The 16,700-nt window shown below is 51.1% G+C and overlaps 1 protein-coding gene across 5 annotated transcripts in view; it reads left to right on the top strand.

The window, feature by feature from the left end:
* CA5A (carbonic anhydrase 5A) overlaps nt 1-11,228 on the top strand; it is a 41,835-nt gene extending 30,607 nt beyond the window's left edge. Inside the window, exons 4-7 of one of the 5 annotated variants that reach the window (XM_080645355.1) lie at nt 1,028-1,123; nt 1,271-1,333; nt 7,658-7,813; nt 10,304-11,228. In XM_080645355.1, coding sequence (XP_080501481.1) covers nt 1,028-1,123; nt 1,271-1,333; nt 7,658-7,813; nt 10,304-10,447 — 459 coding nt within the window. In that variant the 3' untranslated portion in view covers nt 10,448-11,228. Of the gene's footprint in view, nt 1-1,027; nt 1,124-1,270; nt 1,334-7,636; nt 7,814-10,303 lie in introns of all 5 variants that reach the window. The other 4 variants (XM_080645354.1, XM_080645358.1, XM_080645357.1 and 1 more) reach the window with 4 other exon arrangements.
* The last annotated feature ends 5,472 nt before the right edge of the window (nt 11,229-16,700 follow it).

Genomic DNA, 16,700 nt, shown 5'->3' with positions numbered 1-16,700 from the left:
AGAGGCCTCGCCACCCTCGTTGTCCCCAGTGCACATGGCTGGGAACACTGGGACTTTGGAGTGAGGTGCCACCTGGAGCACACGTGGACCCCGCACCCCGGCAGAGGACCCAGGGCCCTGGCATCCAGCAGCACCTGGGGAGGGCTTGCAGCCTCGGGGTTTGGGTCTCCATTCAGAAAGACCTCACCACAGCTCATTCCTGTCGAAGAAAATCTGTGAGGACACCCAGGCCCCGTCCAGGTTCTGACCAAACCCGGCGTGGGCAGCACCACGTGCTCTCATCGCAGAGGACCCCGAGCCAGCCTAGGGGTGCTGGCTCTGCCTCCTGCTGGCCAGTGACCCAGAAAAGCCTGTTTCCCAAGCCTGTCCCCTGCCCCGGATTTAAATCCTTATCATCTAGCAGGGGCTTAATCACAAGGAACAACAACAGCCTGTAATTATTGGAATCAAGAGTCTAGGTCAGTGGTCGGCAAACTCATTAGTCAACAGAGCGGCAAACCGCGGCTCGCGAGCCGCATGTGCCTCGAGAGCCGCATTTTGCTGACCACTGATCTAGCCAATCCTGATGCCAGAAGGAAGGGTGTGAAATAAGGACATAGGAAGTTCAAGCGAGGGCGACAAATGGAGAGAAAAATGCAATATTGGGGGCATTAAAAATTATTTGTTGTTTATGTGAAATTCAAATTTTGGGAGTCTTGCATTTGATCTGGCAAACACTTTCAAGGATATCTGAAAAAATAGGAAAAATAACAAGTAACCCACTCTCTCCAACCCCCATTTCTATTTTATAAAGTCAAAGCGAGCCTCTTTCCCACCAAAAACGCCAAGGCCCTTAGGGTCTGTGATTCTATCAGCCACTTGGGGCTCCAAGCATGCTGGTGGCGCCCACATTCCTTACACTGGCTGCTCAGGCTGAATTCATTAAAGTCGTTGAATGGACACATAGGTCTGCCACACAGCGGGGGGCAACTGTTTCAGTTCTCGCTGCATCGCGACGGGCACAAGGTCTCTTTCTCCTGTGTTTCAGCTGCATTTAGTTCACTGGAATGCTGTGAAATACCAAACCTACAAGGAAGCTGTGATGGGAGAGAATGGCTTGGCTGTGATAGGCGTGTTTTTAAAGGTAACCTCTGGCTAGGGCTCGCCCTCCTGATGAAGAAGTGGTGTGCGGTAACGGGACTGCTTTTTGAACAGTGTCCGTAGAATGAGACGTGCTTGTCGCCCCGCCCCCTGCCTTTTCCAATGAGCATGTTGTGTCTGTGCTGTGCAGCTGGGGTCCCACCACGAGGCACTGCAGAAGCTGGTGGACGTCTTGCCGGAAATAAAGCATAAGGTAAGCCACACATATCAAAGTCGGCGTCCGCGGGGAAGCAAGGTGGTTCAGAGCACTGACTCGTTTGCAAGGGGAAGAAAGCCAGCTGGTGCGTGTGCCCAGGGGGTCTGAGTCCCATCCTGAAACGGAACTCGCTGGGGTTGTGTCGCGCGCTGGCCCACGCTCTGCTGTCATTGTGACACTGCTGTTCCGGGGCCCCTGTCTTCTCGGTATAAATGGGGTGCTGGACTCGATTTGAGTTTCTCCAAAAATTCAGTCATTCAGGCAGCATCTTGAAGATGTTTGCCTTGTCCCCCTGCACTGGTCCTGCCCCAAGCAATGACATCCATTAATGATAACGTTTGTTTTAAAACTGATGGAAATAAATACCTAATTATTAACCTTTAAGAGTGCCTACCCAAGTGCCACCTGGCACACTCCTGGGGGGACACAGGACCACCCCCTCCCTGAGAGCATGGAGACCACGGGAAGAGGGAAAACCTCACAACCCACCACACGTGGGAGGCAGAGCGCATCTTGGCTCAGCGCCCCTTGGACACCTTGTCGCATTAGGTACGACTCTGAAAGGTAACAAGGCCAACAATGTCGCTTTTCTCCAACATCGGCTAAGAAAGGACTTTGATGGAGAAGTGGAAATTCCAAAGAAATGCAGTTTATTTGTTCGGTACCAAACAAAAGCATTCTGAGAGGGAAGGAGTCGCTGTGGTCCTTGAACGTGGTCCTTGGACGGATGGGGCTCCCACCTGTCTTAACAATGGTGAGCGCGGCCCACAGGAAGGCCGGGTCAGCCCTTCCTTGGCTGGCTCACGGGGTCCTTTGATCTGTGTGGTGCCTTCCCCTTGATGTGGACTCTGCGTGGGCCTCGTGGGACCGAGCCCAGATCACCCTCCCCACCCCCCGCCGCCATGGCTGCCAGCTCAGGAACTCCACAAGGGCAAGGTGCTCGGAGCATCCTCTTCCTCACTGGCCTCCGGCCAGAGTAAACCTGGGATGTTTTCCCCACCAGCATCCACCTCCTACATGGGGTGGTCTCCGCCTCCCGGTGGGAAAGAAAGCCGCTGGCTGTGAGGTCCTGTTTGCTCAGGGGGGTGTTTTCCTTCTAAGGAAGGCTCTGGAGCCCTCTCCCTCTTCTCCCCCGCCCCCCACACACTCACATGGGTCCCTGGGCCAAGCACCAGGGAGGAGTGGTGTCTGACGTGCGGTGACAGGAGACGCTGCCTGGGCTCAGTCTGGTCCGGAGGATCATCGCTGGGCCTCAGTTTCCTCACCTGAAAAATAAGAGACTCTTAGAGGTGAAGGGCCCAGCCCTGGTGAGCAGGAGCCGCGCTCCATGGGAGGGCGGTGTCGTCCGTCTGTCATTTGTCACAGTCTGCACTCCGCCCTGGGTTCTGGGCCGATTTTTTGAATGTTGCTGTGTTATGAGTCATCTCTGTGGTGTACATTCTATCGGTTTTGACACATTAGTGGAGTCACCCAGCCAGGCCCACACAAAACCGTGCCCCGCCCGGCATGTCCCATCCTATGGCCCTCGCACAGTCATGGCCCTGCCCCCAAGCCTGGGCGACCACTGATTTGTTCCAAACCCTAAGGTTTTGCCTTTTCTCCCATTTTATTCTCCCATGTTGTACCAAATGGAGCTTCCTTTGTCAGCTCCTTCCCTCTTTCCCAAGTGGGATGTGCATGTTAGAAAAGAGAACGGGGAAGTCTTTCGAGTGGGCGCCCACCACCAGGAGCTGGTTTGTCAGTATTCATGCAGCACGGTGGTGCAAACCCCGCCAATCCTCTAGCCAGCGGGACTGACAGACACATAGAGAAGCGGGGGCGGGGGGAACAGCTTTCTGAACCCTAATGTCCCTGAGGGACAGGACACAGCTCCCGAGGACATCACTAGAAATGCATAGATATCCTCTCAAAATTGTAATTGACAAGAACCTGGCAGTGGGTGGTGGCCCACCAGCTGCTCCTCGTGTGACCCGCTGCCTCACCCCCACCCTGCAGCCCCGAGTGGGAGGAAGCAGCCCAGCTTTGGGATGGGACTCACCTCCCAGCACCTGGGTTCGGCCACTGTCTAACTGTGTGGTTTGGAAAGAGTCACTTATATCTGTTTACTTTCTTCATCAATAACATAAACATACCCCTTAAAGGGTGATTCTAAAAATTCAAGGTAATAGTCTCAGAAGGTGTCTGGCAGCCTTTGGGACATGGGGTACAGGAGGGGATGTATCTGTCAGCACAAATCCACTGGTACATTTTGCATTTTGTCCCACGAGCCTTTGTGACCTGTTTCCTTCAAGAATTAAAAAGACCAAACAATGCAATATCATTTGGCATGAAAAGGAGTGAAGCACCAACACACAGCAGCCTGGAGGGACCTTGACGGTATTAAGCTGAGAGAAGCCGGACACACAAGTCCACATGTTGTGTGATTCCATTTATAGGAAATGTCCGTGTAGGCAAATGCATGTGGACTGAAAGCAGATTGGGCCTGTGGCAGGGGGCCCCCGGCAGGGTGGAGCGGTGAGGGAGGTTACAGCCACAGGATTTTCTGGGGTTCTTTCCTTTGAGGTGAAAGTGTTCTAACTGGACTGATGATGGTTGCACATCTCTGTCCGTGAATATCCTAAAAGCCACAGATCTGTGCACTTTACAGCAGTGAGTTCTGTGCTATGTGAATTACATTTCAATCATGCTGTCCTGAAGACATTCTTCGATAATTAATCACACAGTGGAACAACACCTGCTCACGCAAGGCGCCTCGTAATCATCCGTTGGTGTGAACCAACTTCCTTCTTCTTTTTTTTAATCCTTACCAGAGGATATTTTTCCATTGATATTTAGAGAGGGTGGAAGGGAGTGGGAGAGACAGAGAGAGAAACATCGATGTGAGAGACACATCAATTGGTTGCCTCCCGCACACGCACTGACCAGGGATATTGGTGATGGAGCCTGCAACCAAGGTACATGCCCTTGACCAGAATCGAACCCAGGATCCTCCAGTCTGCAGGTCTATGCTCTATCCACTGAGCCAAACCTGCTAGGGCTCCATTGATTTTTGAGAGAGAGTGGAAGAGAGAGGGAAAGACAGAGAGAAACATCGATGTGAGAGAAACACATCAATTGGTTGCCTCCTGCACAGCCCCAACCAGGACCCAGGCCGGGGAGGAGTCTGAAACCGAGGTACGTGCCCTTGACTAGAATCGACCCTTTGGTCTGCAAGCCGATGCTCTATCCACTGAGCCAAACTGGCCAGGGCCCAATTTCCTTCTTGTGGGCAGCTTAACCAACATCTCTCCACTTCTGATGAATGAATGCCAGCAGTCAGTGTACCAGGTCGTCCGGGTCGTCCGGGCCCCGTGCCAGTGCCTTTGAAAGCTGGGTGGAAGGTTTCGATGTGCAGGGAGGCTCTCTTCTTTGGGAATGAGAGGGTGTCTGCTTCGTGCTTAAATCCTCCTGAGTGCCCAGCCCGGGCTGGTCCGGTGTTGAGGCTGGTTGTGTTATGTTGCGTGCGGGCCTGTCCCTACCTCGGCCTCTCAGTCTCACTCAATTTATAGAGGGTGGAGCCCACCGTCCTGGGCCGTCAACCCGAGGGACTCCGAGGGATCATTTCCTCTCTGAGCAAAAGCCTGTCGGATGTCTCTGGCTTACAAGGAGGCAGACACTGGCCAGAGGCCCTCCTTTCTCTTTACACCCCAGGCGCCGTGCTGAGCAGCGTTCAGGTAGCAGCCCCTTCTCCTGCCTCCACTGGTAGATTTTCTCAGTGGCCTCAGCCGGACAGAAGCAGGGGTGTCCTCTTCTGTAGGACCCCCACCCTGTCTCTTTTTACTGCCTTTGTGTGTCATTTACTCATTCCAGCCACGTGGTCACTTTGCTGTTCCTCTAGTGGCCCAGTGGTCGGCAAACTGCGGGTCACGAACTACATGCGGCTCGTGAGCCGCGGTTTGCCGCTCTGTTGACTAATGAGTTTGCCGACCACTGACCTAGACTCTCGATTCCAATAATTACAGGCTGTTGTTGTTCCTTGTGATTAAGCCCCTATCCCAGTGGTTGGCAAACTCATTATTCAACAGAGAGGCAAACCGCGGCTCGCGAGCCGCATGTGGCTCACGAGCCACAGTTTGCCGACTACTGCTCTAGCCCATCAGGCTGCACCCTACCTCAGGGCCTTGGCACTGGCTGTGTCCACCCCCAGAACCTGCATGTCTTTGCTCAAATGTCACCTTCCCATTGACCATTCTTCTTCTTCTTCTTTTTTTTTTTTTAATATATTTTATTGATTTTTTACAGAGAGGAAGGGAGAGGGATAGATAGTTAGAAACATCGTTGAGAGAGAAACATCGATCAGCTGCCTCCTGCACACCCCCTACTGGGGATGTGCCCGCAACCAAGGTACATGCCCTTGACTGGAATTGAACCCGGGACCCTTGAGTCCGCAGGCCGACGCTCTATCCACTGAGCCAAACCGGTCAGGGCTGACCATTCTTCTTAACCGCCCCCCTCCCCCCACTGCCCTACTGTATTTTCCTCCATCACTGTGTTAATTGCTAGATATCTACTTATTATTTGGGATACTGCCTGCTTTCCTCTGGTAAAGGGTGAGCTCCATGAAGGTGGGTGATTTTGTACCCCAGAGCCTAAGATAGCATTGGGTTTGCCATGGGTGCTAAACGCATAGCTGTGAGTGAGTGAATGAATGAATGAATCAACTGTGACATCCCATCGGTGTCACTTGGAATGCAGAGAGGCAGGTTTCTCCTTATCCTATATAATAAAAGGCTAATATGCAAATCGACCGAACAGCAGGATGACTGGTTGCTATGACACACACTGACCACCAGGGGCAGACGCTCAATGCAGGAGCTGCCCCCTGGTGGTCAGTGCACTCCCACAGGGGGAGCACTGCTCAGCCAGAAGCTGGCTCATGGCTGGTGAGCACAGCAGTGATGGTGGGAGCCTCTCCTACCTCTGTGGCAGCGCTAAGGCTATCTGACTGCCGGCTTATGCCCGCTCCCCGCAGAGAGCGGGCCTAAGCCGTCAGTCGGACATCCCCCAAGGGCTCCCGGACTGCGAGAGGGCACAGGCCGGCCTGAGGGCCCCCTCCCCCAGTGCACGAATTTTGTGCACTGGGCCTCTGGTCCTTTTATAAAGCACAGAAAGTGAGCAAACTGTGAATTCTGAACACCAGGCTTCCAAGCAGGACATGCTGATGGGAGTCCCTTGTGGGAGCAACACAGAAATTTGGGGACACAGTGGTCGAGAACAGCTGTCTATGTCCACCAATCCCACCTGTTCCCTGTGAGAAGGAAAATTCTGGCATATGCTCAATGCAGGGCATTCTCCTAAGGGTTTGTCGTCACCATGGCCCTGACACTCAGGGACAGCTGCTCTATCCACTGAGCTAAACTAGCCAGGGCCCAGTTAGAGAGAAGTTCAGCTGTCTTAAGGGGCAGCCACTGTGGAAACAGTGTGACAGTTCCTCAAAACTAAACTTAGAATTCCCATAGGATCTGGCATTTCCATTTCTGGGTGTATATGCAACATAATTGAAAGCCGGGTCTTAAAGTGATATTGGTATATTCATGTCCACGGCAACATTACTCACAATAGCCAAGGAGTGGAAGCTCTCCAAGTGTCCACTGACGAATGAATGGATAAACAGTGTGGTGTACTAGTCAGTCTTAAAAAGGGAGGAAATCCTGACACATGCTACAACATGGATGTACATTGAGGACATTTTGCTGAGTGAGATAAACCAGTAACAAAAGGACAAATAGTGCATGATTATTCCACTCATATGAGGTCCCTAGAGGAGTCAGATTCAAAGGGACAGAAAGTAGGATGGTGGGTGCCAGGGACTGGGGAAGGGGAATGGGCAGTTAGTGTTTAATGAGGAAGGAGTTCCAGTTGGGAAAGATGAGAAAGTCCTGGAGATGGATGGGGGTGATGGTTGCACAACAGTGTGGATGCACTTACTGCCCCAGAGCTCAAACATGGTTAAAATGGTAAATTTTATGTTATGCATGTTATTTTACCACATTTTTAAAAGTATAATATTTTCACAGTCTGGGCATGGGAAAATAAATAACTTTAAAAGAAAATATATAAGCATTTGGTGAGGATTCATGCTCTGCTACAAAGGTCATATTTTCTTGTTACTGCTTCCAAATGTGACAACCATGGCTTCACAGCCTTTATCTCAGGGAACACACTTCCCTCCTAGCCATGCAAAGCCACGTCTCTGAGAGAAAGATAGAGCCCTTGCCTTCCTTCCTGAGCCTCTGCACTTCCCATCTCCTCCTGATGCAGCCTGTGGTCTCTGTCTCTCAGGAGGCACGGGTGGCCATGGGCCCCTTCGAGCCCTCCTGCCTGCTGCCCACCTGCCGGGATTACTGGACCTACCCGGGCTCCCTCACCACTCCTCCACTAACCGAGTCTGTCACCTGGATCATCCAGAAGAAGCCCATTGAAGTGGCCACGAACCAGGTGAGCTGTGCCTGCAGCGGGTGTAGTGGGACCGTATTGAAGAAATTGTTTGGCAGTGTCACTAAGGTATTGTAAGTGAGCATTGTGGAGTTTTACTTTTTGGTGCATTTTGGATGTTCCTGCACCAGAAGAATGTTCCAATTGAAGTACAAGCTTGTTGACACTGAACAGAGGTTCCTGAAATCATAATTCTTTGACCTTGAGATATTAGTGTGTGAGAGAGACAGAGACAGAGAGAGATGGAATGGGGGCAGGGTGGGGGAGGAAAGGGTAGAGGAAGAGAACATTTTAGTTTGTTCCACTTGTTTGGGCGATAGAACAGTAAGCTACAGAACTATATACGCTGAGATAAAATTCCAGAAGGATTGTATTAGTCAGCTATTGCTACAATAATGCTGTGTAACAAACCTCCCCAAAACTCAGTGGCTTATAACAAACATTTCTTTTTTCTGCTTGTGGGTTTATTGATTGGCTTGGGAGGCTCTATTTTATTTTATTTTTCAATATATTTTTATTGATTTCAGAGAGGAAGGGCGAGGGAGAGAGAGATACACCAATGACGAGAGAATCATTGATCAGCTAGAGAGGCTCTATTTTAGGTTGTCGGTGTCTGGGCTTCACCGAAGGTGGTCAGCGGTTGGGTTGGGCCCAGTGTCTCTCATGCTCCTTGGACCAGTGACTACCAAGGGCTGGTTCTCATGGTAAATGACAAAAATGCAAAAGGCAAGCCAAACGACACATGCACACTTAAGGCTTCTGCTAGCATCACACCCATTCCCATCCTGTTGGCCAAAGCAAATCACAATGGCCAGGCCAAAGTGAGTGAATGGCAAGGGAGTGAATATTTACTGAACAATACCCCAGCTTATCCCATAGATACACACCAAAAAGTTACTACGCCTTATCCCAGGGTCAAAGATCTGCAATGGTTTTTATTTTCTTCCTTTTTCTTATCTAAATATTCTATAGTTCTAAGATAAGTAGATATTACACACACACACACACACACACACACACACACACACACATGTATATATTTTAAGTTGCAGTATCTTTTTCTTTGGAAATCTAGAATCAGGAGAAAGTCCATCTGTTGAGGGCAGTTTAGATTCAGGGATGACAATTACACAGCAAGCATGGTGTCACTGTCCCACCCCTGCCTCGGGCAGACATCTCTGATCAATCTCAGCAGTATTTATCAGCTCTGGTTCAACTGTCCTTTTTCTGAGGGCTCTAGATGAGCTCTTAGAGGTACTTCCAGCCTCAGGCGTCTGAAAATATTCTCTTATTTAAAAGTCCCGGAATGATGCCCTTTGCCTTGCGAGTCTGAACTTTGAGATGCGGACTGCAGGTCACCCATCCTACCCCCAAACCAGAACTATCGCAGACATCAGACAGCCTTGGTGGAAGAATGATCCTTGTCACCAAGACCCCTCTGTCACACAACTAACATGTAATAAGTACCCATTCTGGGTCAGGTTTGCAGCAGGAGAGGGTGGGAGAGGGGTAGGAAGGGAGAGGGTGGTGCAAAAGCAATGATATCCGTCTCTGCAAACTGCTGTCTGCGGGGAAATGAAAACATAGTTGAATGTTATTCAAAAATACAGAGCAGAAGCCCCTTACCCTGACCGGGGGAAGTGGGGAGGTGTGTGTGCACCCCGAGGCAGTGGGAAGGAGATTGCCAAGTGAGGAGAGGAGAAAGACTGCATTTCTGAGAAAGTAAAAAAAAACATGCAGTGAGCTTGAATGCCTGGGAGACTGTGTGCACCACACCCTACAGAACTCCAGAGGGCGCTTCATCAACCACACAGACCTTCCTTGCTCATTAAGTGGTCACTATATAGAGATTAAAAAGTCACTTCTGTATTAATTAAACATATGAGTTATTTTCACAGAGCTTGTAAGTATATTCTGAGAACAAATGAGATTATACATAAAAAACAATCTTTCAGTTCCCTGAGTGAAAAGTAAATCAAAGGTGACTTTAGCATTTACATTGTATGTGTTAGATTTCTATCGCTGTGCAACAAATAGCTCCAAAACTTAGTGATTTTTAAAAAATCATTTATTATCTCTCAGAGTTACTGTGGGTCAGAATTGGGGTGGCTCTGCCCAGGATCTCTGATGGCGTTGCAGTCAGGTGTCAGCTGGGGCTGCAGTTTTCTGAAAGCTTGCCTGGGGCTGGAGGATTCGTGCCCAAAGTGGCTCACACAAGTAGCCTGCATGAATACACTCCACATGGGCCTCTCCATGGGGCTGTTTCAGTGTCCTCACAACATGGCAGCTGGCGTCCCCAGAGACCCAAGAGACCCCGGGGGAAGCTGCAATGCCTTTCCTGACATAGCTCAGGAGTCACCTCTGCCGTGTGGTATTGGCCACACAGGGCCATCCCTGATCCACTGTGGGAGGGGACTACACAAGGCCCGAGGGACACCTGGGAGCTGTTCACTGTCCCTGCACCCAGGTAACTCTGGTGGCTCTCTGTTCCAGCTGGCCGCGTTTCGCACCCTCCTGTTCACTGCACTTGGTGAAGAAGAGAAGACGATGGTGAACAATTACCGCCCACTTCAACCCCTGATGAACAGGAAGGTCCGTTCATCCTTCCAGGCCACGAAAGAGAGCACCAGATCCTAAATTCGTTGCGTCCAAGTCAATGGGCTGAACTGACTTTAAAAAGAGGAAGTATTGTTTCCCAAGTCTCATGGACTGATCATATGCAACCCCTGAAATTAAAAAGAAAGACAGAGATCATTGTTTCAGTCAATGTACATTTCAGCTGCAATGAAAATCACTTCAAAGAAAGTAAATGGATATCCGGACCCGGAGTATCTCACAGGACTCGCAGCAGGTCATGGCAGCCTCACGGGGCCGAGGAAGCCCCGCCCCCCGTCCCCGCCCCCCGACGACGTCATCCGCCCAGCCCTCTCTCAGCCCCATGCTGCCCTCTCCCCAGGTGGTGTCCTCTGTTTCTCCACTCATGGCCACGCCTTAGTTCCCAGGCAACAGAGTCCCGATGTAACAGTGACCCTATAACAAATGACCCCAAACTGAGGGGTTAAACATCAGAAATATATTTTCCCATAGTTCTGAGACTGGAAGTCCGAGGTCGAGGTGCCAACACTGCCGGGGTCTGGTGAGACCTCTCTCCGTGGCTTGCAGGTGGCACCTTCTCACAGGGCCTTTCCTCTTTCTCTTTCTCTTATAAAGCCACCAATCCTAGTAGCCAGGATACCCTATCACAGTGGTCAGCAAACTGCGGCTCGCGAGCCACATGCGGGTCTTTGGCCCCTTGAGTGTGGCTCTTCCACAAAATACCACGTGCGGGCGCACACTTACAGTGCGATTGAAACTTCGTGGACCATGCGCAGAAGTCGGTTTTCGGCTCTCAAAAGAAATTTCAATCGTTGTTCTGTTGATATTTGGCTCTGTTGACTAATGAGTTTGCCGACCACTGCCCTATCATCACAAAGTCATTCAATGAATCACACCTGCAAAGCCCCTCTGCCAGGTCAGGTCACACAGGTCCCGGGGCTCAGGGTGTGAACATCTTGGGCCATGACTCTCGGTGGACGGGACATGCAAAACCAGCCTTGGTGGACGGGACATGCAAAACCAGCCTGCGGCAAGTCAGCCAAGCAGCAGGCAGCAGCCCTGAGGCCAGTCATCTCCGTGGCAGGGGGAGGGGATGGATTGGGAAAGGTGCAAGAAGCCAAGTAGAGTGGGTAGGTGTTGAGTGTTCCGGAGCTCCGCTACCCCAGAGCACTTTCTGTGATGGTGGCGTGATCCAGAGCCGCACTGTCCTGTATACACAGGTGGCCACTGAGCACTTGAAATGTGGTCAGTGTGATTGAGGAGCTGAAGTTTAATTGTACATGATTTTAATTAGTTCAAACTTATTTATTTATTTATTTTTAATTGATTTCAGAGAAGAAGGGAGAGGGAGAAAGAGATAGAAACATCAATGATGAGAGAGAATCATTGATCAGCTGCTTGCCGTATGCCCCACACTGGGGATTGAGCCCACAACTAGGGCGTGTGCCCTGACCGGTAATCGAACCGTGACCTCCCAGTTCATAGGTCGACACAACCACTGAGTCACACCAGCCGGGTGTAATTAGTTCCAATTTAATATGCAGCTCTCTTTCTAAGCCTGGGCATTTGTTACATGGGTTTGTATGTATGTAAAGCACCACGGAGGTGAACACTCAATACTCATACACTTTACCCAGTTCACTGGGTGTATGTTATACCTCAGTTGAAAGAAGTACTTTGCTCACCCACTTGAGAGCTCAGGTTTCTGACTCTGCAGACAGGATACCCGGCCATCTGGAATGTTGACTCAAGTGCTTCTGGGAGTAAAGCAGGTAGGACACTGGGAGCACCAGGATACACTGACGGGGTGCAGGGGCTGAGAATCAGGGTTGTCACCAGAGCCGCCTGCCTTGTTCCGGAGCTGCCTTCGAAGCGCATCATGAAACACTGCCACCAGGGAACTGGCGCCACCAAGAGAAGTCAACTCTTCACTGAGGCAGCACAGGTAATTCATTCTCAAGAAAAATGGTTTAAAATAAAACATGTTTGGCTTTTAAAAGGATTGAGTTCGGTGGTTATGCTGGGTGAAAGAGGACTGGGCTTGAAGGAGTCAAAATCGATGTTGAAAAAGGAATGCAATCAAAACAGTTTTTGTTCAACTCTAAGCTGATGTCCCTGCTTGCTTATCATCGATCATTAAGTTTACCGAGCAGCAGGGTGTGCCTCCCCCAATAACAGTTCACAGAGCGCTGTCTGTGTTCCGCCAGACAAGGGCTGAGTGTTCCCAGGCATATTCGGCAATCCTCAGTCCCACTGTGTGTCTGAACCACGGGGGCCCCGCCCTGGTCCCCAAAGCTTGTGCTGCCCTGGGTCTGAGGAATGGTTTTTACAAAACTCCCCAAGTGACTGGGTTGTGTGGCCAAGGATGAGACCACGCAGCATTCCCACTCAGTTGTTATAACAAGTTCGACAAAAATTCTATGAAATTGTCCTCATGGGGAAACTGAGGCTCACTGAGGGGTTGAGAGTCTTGAGATCTCTGGATTATGGGCCTGTGTAGCATTTTGCTTTTGCCCTCTCTGATGTGTGCAATTAAATGCAAGAAGAAATACAGTCTTAAAGCAAAAGACCTGAACTTTACAATACGAGAAATCGTATTCTACCAAAACCTGCAGACGCGTTTCCAAACTCATCCAAAAGCGGCGCCTACTCAGCCCTCCTGCGGCGTGTGAGAGCATCCTTCTCGCATCTGGAAGGAATTGGAGGTGGGGTCTGTGAGTTGGAGGGTGCAGAGCAGCCACATGTCAGTTCTCTGGGGGCCGTTTTCACAGGGGCATTGGGAAGAGCAAAGCCCAGCTGACCAGAGGAGCTGTGGGAGGGAGAAAGGACCACAGCACCTTGAACTCGGTTCCACTTGCCACACGGTAATAGATGTGCCAACAAGAATGCCAAGAACAGGCGGGGTACTTCCCCCCCATTTTTCGTGTGGATATAGGTCTGTCCTCTGAGTGCACAAACACCTTTGTCTCCTGGTGGATGTTCTCTGTTGTCAGTTGTTTTTTAGAAACCGGCCTTAACCCTGAGACACAGATTTTCCTGGTGAGCACACCGAGCCTGACAAACACACCAGGAGGAAAGACGTTGATCTCAGCCCTCAAAGCGGCGGCAGCGATGAAACAAACAGGTGCTTCCACTGCCCCGGGCGGCCGCGGGAAGTCAGGCCCGCGCGGGCAGGATGGCTCTCACTGGGACACCTTTGTGGCTTAGAACTGTATTGTACAATTTCTGGCCCAACTTTTAAAGTTCAAGGCTTCCTCCCTTTGCTTTTATGTTATTTTCTCATTTTGTGAAAATACAAATGTGTGAGAGCTTGAAGGTTCATGGCAAACTGCTGTCGCCCTTCCCCTCCTCCCCCTTCTACTCGTTCTTGGGTGATCGGTTGGGAGTGGGCTGCAGGCCTGACTAAATCCCCATTGCCCCCTCGGGACAAAACCCACAGTTCTTATGCGGTGGCCCCTGCCCCATTCCCCCATCCCCTCCCGGTTGCCCTTTCTGTGCCAACCAGGAATCCAGCCACTCCCCACAGCTGGTCCTGGTAGCCTGGACATCCCCTCTCCCACCTGCTCTGCAGCTGCTCCTCCTTCTGCTCTCAGCTAAAGCTCCCACTCCTCACAGGCCTCCCTGGAGCCCACAGGCTGCACCTGGTGCACAGCTGTACCCCAGCAATGAAGGGGTACCTTGTCCTTAGGGCTTGTTCCTCCTGCTGAAAGGCACCCACTGACCCCCATCTCAGTAAATGGCACTTCCATCCACCCACACTCAGGCCAGCCTAGGGGAACCCCTCATGGCTTCCTGCACCCCTATTCGAGCATCCCAGGCAGCAGTAGGTCCTGTGGGCGGATCCCCTACCCTATGGCATGTTCCAGATCCGCTCACTGTTCTCCATTTTCTCTGCTACTGCCACGAGGCAGCCCCATCTCTAGCCAGAACTATATCGCTAGCCTTCTGCTCTTGCCACTTCTTCCCAGCATCTCCCCATCCCCACCCAATCCATTCTTCTCTTAACAGTGCAGAGATTTTGGGAGGGGGATGTCAACTTGACTATCTGCTTCCCTGTTCAAAACTGAGGCCTCGCCCTAGCTTGTTTGGCTCAGTGGATAGAGCGTTGGCCTACGGACTGAAGGGTCCCAGGTTCGATTCCGGTCAAGGGCATGTATCTTGGTTGCAGGCACATCCCCAGGAGGGGGTGTGCAGGAGGCAGCTGATCGATGTTTCTCTCTCATCGATGTTTCTAACTCTCTGTCCCTCTCCCTTCCTCTCTGTAAAAAGTCAATTAAAAACAAACAAACAAACAAAAAAACTGAGGCCTCCTGCTACACGTGGAATTGAGCACAAGCTCCTCCCTTCCATGTCGACCTCTGTGCGCGGGGCTCCCCGCTTGCCTTGCTGTCCCCACAGCTATTTGAGGGAGTCACCGGCTCCCTCAATCTCCTCCTCAGCCTCGGTGCTGGCCACAGGCCTCCCTGCCATTCTTTACCCTCACTGCTTGGATCCGCACTCATCTCTGTCCACAGTTAGCTTGTTAGCTGTTCACTGCTTGTTTCTCACTCTGGGAGGTAAGCCCTCTGAGGGTGGTGCCCTCACTTACTCACATGCTCACAGCACCAAATACACATTCATTGGTAGAAAGTGAAGGAGGTGCTCCAACTTGTAAAGCTCGGAGCTCCTTGCCATCCCCAACCAGCAGTGTGCACTCTTGCCTCCGTACCTGAGGTCATGCTGTTCTCTCTGCTGGAAATGCCCTTCCCCTCAGGATCCGCTTGTAAACGTTTTTCTATCATTCAGGCTCAGCTCAAGTACCTTCTCTTTTGTGATATTTTCTTTGGTACCACCCTAGGAGAAGTCACCCTCTCCTCTGTGCTGCTGCCCATTCTACTGATGTGTGTGAAAGTGAGTGAGGGGCGGCAAGTATGGATCAGTGTGGGTCAGCATGGAGCAGGCATGGAGCAGGCATGGAGCAGCATGGAGCAGGCATGGAGCAGGCATGGAGCAGGAATGGAGCAGGCATGGAGCAGCATGGAGCAGGCATGGAGCAGCATGGAGCAGGAATGGAGCAACATGGAGCAGGCATGGAGCAGCATGGAGCAGGCATGGAGCAGGCATGGGGCAGCATGGAGCAGCATGGAGCAACATGGAGCAGGCATGGAGCAGGAATGGAGCAGGCATGGGGCAGCATGGAGCAGGCATGAAGCAGGAATGGAGCAACATGGAGCAGCATGGAGCAGCATGGAGCAGGCATGGAGCAGCATGGAGCAGGAATGGAGCAACATGGAGCAGGCATGGAGCAGCATGGAGCAGGCATGGAGCAGGCATGGAGCAGCATGGAGCAGCATGGAGCAGGCATGGAGCAGGAATGGAGCAACATGGAGCAGGCATGGAGCAGCATGGAGCAGGCATGGAGCAGGCATGGAGCAGCACGGAGCAGGCATGGAGCAACATGGAGCAGCATGGAGAAGGCATGGAGCAGGCATGGGGCAGCATGGAGCAGGCATGGAGCAGCACGGAGCAGGCATGGAGCAACATGGAGCAGCATGGAGCAGGCATGGAGCAGCATGGAGCAGCATGGAGCAGCCAGGGTTTACGGGCCTCAGTAGGGGGCTTTGTGTAGGGTGGTGACCATTACTGAAGTACAGAATTTGAACTCTTAGCTCCAAATCTCCCTTCGAAAATCTGACTTCCTGGCCCTGACCTGGTGTGTGTAGCATATGTCCTGTGGCCTTGTGTCTAAAACTGAGAGGAAGGCCAAGTAACCTGAGTGAGCAACTCTGAAAACCATGTCTGCAGAGCGCAGGTCTCTCCAAACTCTACAGAATTACAAGAGTGGCTTCCTAGGGCATGCACATCTATCCTAGCTCTGCTCAGTGCTGGGATGTGGCATGCAGCTCAGGGCACAGTGAGAGCAAGTTCAATGTGAAAGTCACCTTGTCCTCACATCTAATACACGGACGCAGTTGTCCTTGAGGCTGAGCAGTGGGAATGCCTGGCTCAGATGTCTATGGAAATCTTCAAATGTATGTCAACAGGAAAAAAAATTCTTCTGTTTCCGCCATACTTAAGGTACATTCAGCAACTGTTGCATTGAAGATTAAGGCTGTGTATTTTTTCTATGTCGAGAGTATTCTCTGTATCAGAATTTCCTGTGTCAGTTTGGAATTTTTTTTTTTTTTTGTAACAATGAAATAGGGGAATTGTTTTTAAGCAAAGTGAAATCTTCTGATCCTTTTTAATGAATTCTTGAAATTCAGAGGGGTCCACCCTATAGGGGCTCTAGGTCCCTGAACACATAAACACAAAT

Source organism: Plecotus auritus (assembly GCF_963455305.1).
Source record: "Plecotus auritus genome assembly, chromosome: 10".
NCBI classification, from domain to species: domain Eukaryota; kingdom Metazoa; phylum Chordata; class Mammalia; order Chiroptera; family Vespertilionidae; genus Plecotus; species Plecotus auritus.
This window is presented reverse-complemented; position numbering and strand designations above follow the sequence as displayed.